General features: G+C 56.9%; 1 protein-coding gene across 1 annotated transcript; it reads right to left on the bottom strand.

The window, feature by feature from the left end:
• Positions 1 to 10: 10 nt before the first annotated feature.
• Positions 11 to 837, bottom strand: LOC130588616 (zinc finger protein 3-like; the record flags this gene model as incomplete). Its single annotated transcript, XM_057389520.1, has 1 exon — positions 11 to 837. A coding segment is annotated over one exon (579 nt), but the record flags the coding sequence as incomplete, so codon positions are not given.
• Positions 838 to 1,291: the final 454 nt, after the last annotated feature.

Raw genomic sequence — 1,291 nt, 5'->3', positions numbered from 1 at the left:
GAGTCCCTTTCCCTGTCCCTGGGAATGACCTGAGGTGGGATCAGATATAATGACAGGGGCATGGGAAGACCCTCATGTTCTTCCATCCCACCTCACATCAGTCCCAAGGCCAGAGAAGGGTCAGGTGTCTTCCCAATGTGGATCATTGGGAATGTGGGTCACCAGGGCTCTTCCCAAACTGGGTCCTGCGATGGAGGATGAAGTTGGAGCAGCAGATGAGAAGCATTTCCTGCCCTCAGGGCACTCACAGAGCTTCCCTCACCGGTGAGTCCGTTGGTGTCGGGTCAAGTCAGAGCTCTTGGAGAAGCTCTTCCCACACTGGGAACACTTGTAGGGCCTCTCCCCAGTGTGGATGCGCTGGTGGATGATGAGGGTGGAGTTTCGCTTGAAGCCCTTCCCGCAGTCGTGGCAGTGGAAGGGCCTCTCATCCGTGTGAATCCGCTGGTGTGTGAGGAGATTGGAGCTCTGTGAAAACCTCTTCCCACACTCAGAACATTCGTAGGGTCTCTCCCCAGTGTGGATGCGCTGGTGGGAGATGTGGTGGGAGCTGCAGCTGAAGCCCTTCCCACATTCCCCACACTCGTAGGGCCATTCCCCAGTGTGGATCATCTGGTGACGGATCAGGTCATGGCTCTGGCTGAAGCTCTTCCCACACTCCAAGCACTTGTAGGGCTTCTCCCAAGCGTGAAGCTGCTCATGGACCCCCAGGTCCAAGCCCCGGCTGAAGCTCTGGGTGCCTTCCTGGCACTGGGTGGGTCTTTCCCCCTCAGAGCACCCTGGGCTGGGTTTGGAGCCACTCCTTGCAGAAGATCTCCGGGACTGTTCCTTTTCATTCAATTCCTGTGCCCTGGAGCTTCTCAGAACGGCCTCTTCCATGAGGTTCTGCTGGGGGGATTTGTCCTCCTTGGTCTCCATCCTCAGCTCATTGCCTGGGGGAGGAAGCACAAGGAGAGGATGGGATTTGCCTCCGTGCCACAGGGAAGGGGAAGGAGAACCTCCCAATCCATCCCCGGCAGGACGGCATCAGCACCGGGGTTATCCTGCAGTCAGGGGTGATGGTGGGTTGGGAGATGGAGGAGCAGAGAGGGGAAAGGAGTGGGAGATTTCCTCCTCACCTGCCTGGGGGTCCTGGGACCTCTTCCTTTTCTTTGCAGCCCCCTCCTTCATCCAGCCGGTGTTTGGGAATGGTAAATCCTGCTTTGAGGGAAAAAACCAAGGGATTAGCACATTGCATTGGGGGTTAATCCTGCCCAAGCCACCAGTTGCACACAAGAACTTCCAAAACACTAAG

This window comes from Malurus melanocephalus, unplaced genomic scaffold, assembly GCF_030028575.1.
Source record: "Malurus melanocephalus ecotype Western Australia unplaced genomic scaffold, MMel_1.1 scaffold_7827, whole genome shotgun sequence".
In the NCBI taxonomy this organism is placed as follows: domain Eukaryota; kingdom Metazoa; phylum Chordata; class Aves; order Passeriformes; family Maluridae; genus Malurus; species Malurus melanocephalus.
The sequence above is the reverse complement of the archived record's forward strand: the minus strand, read 5'-3'. Positions and strand labels throughout refer to the sequence as shown.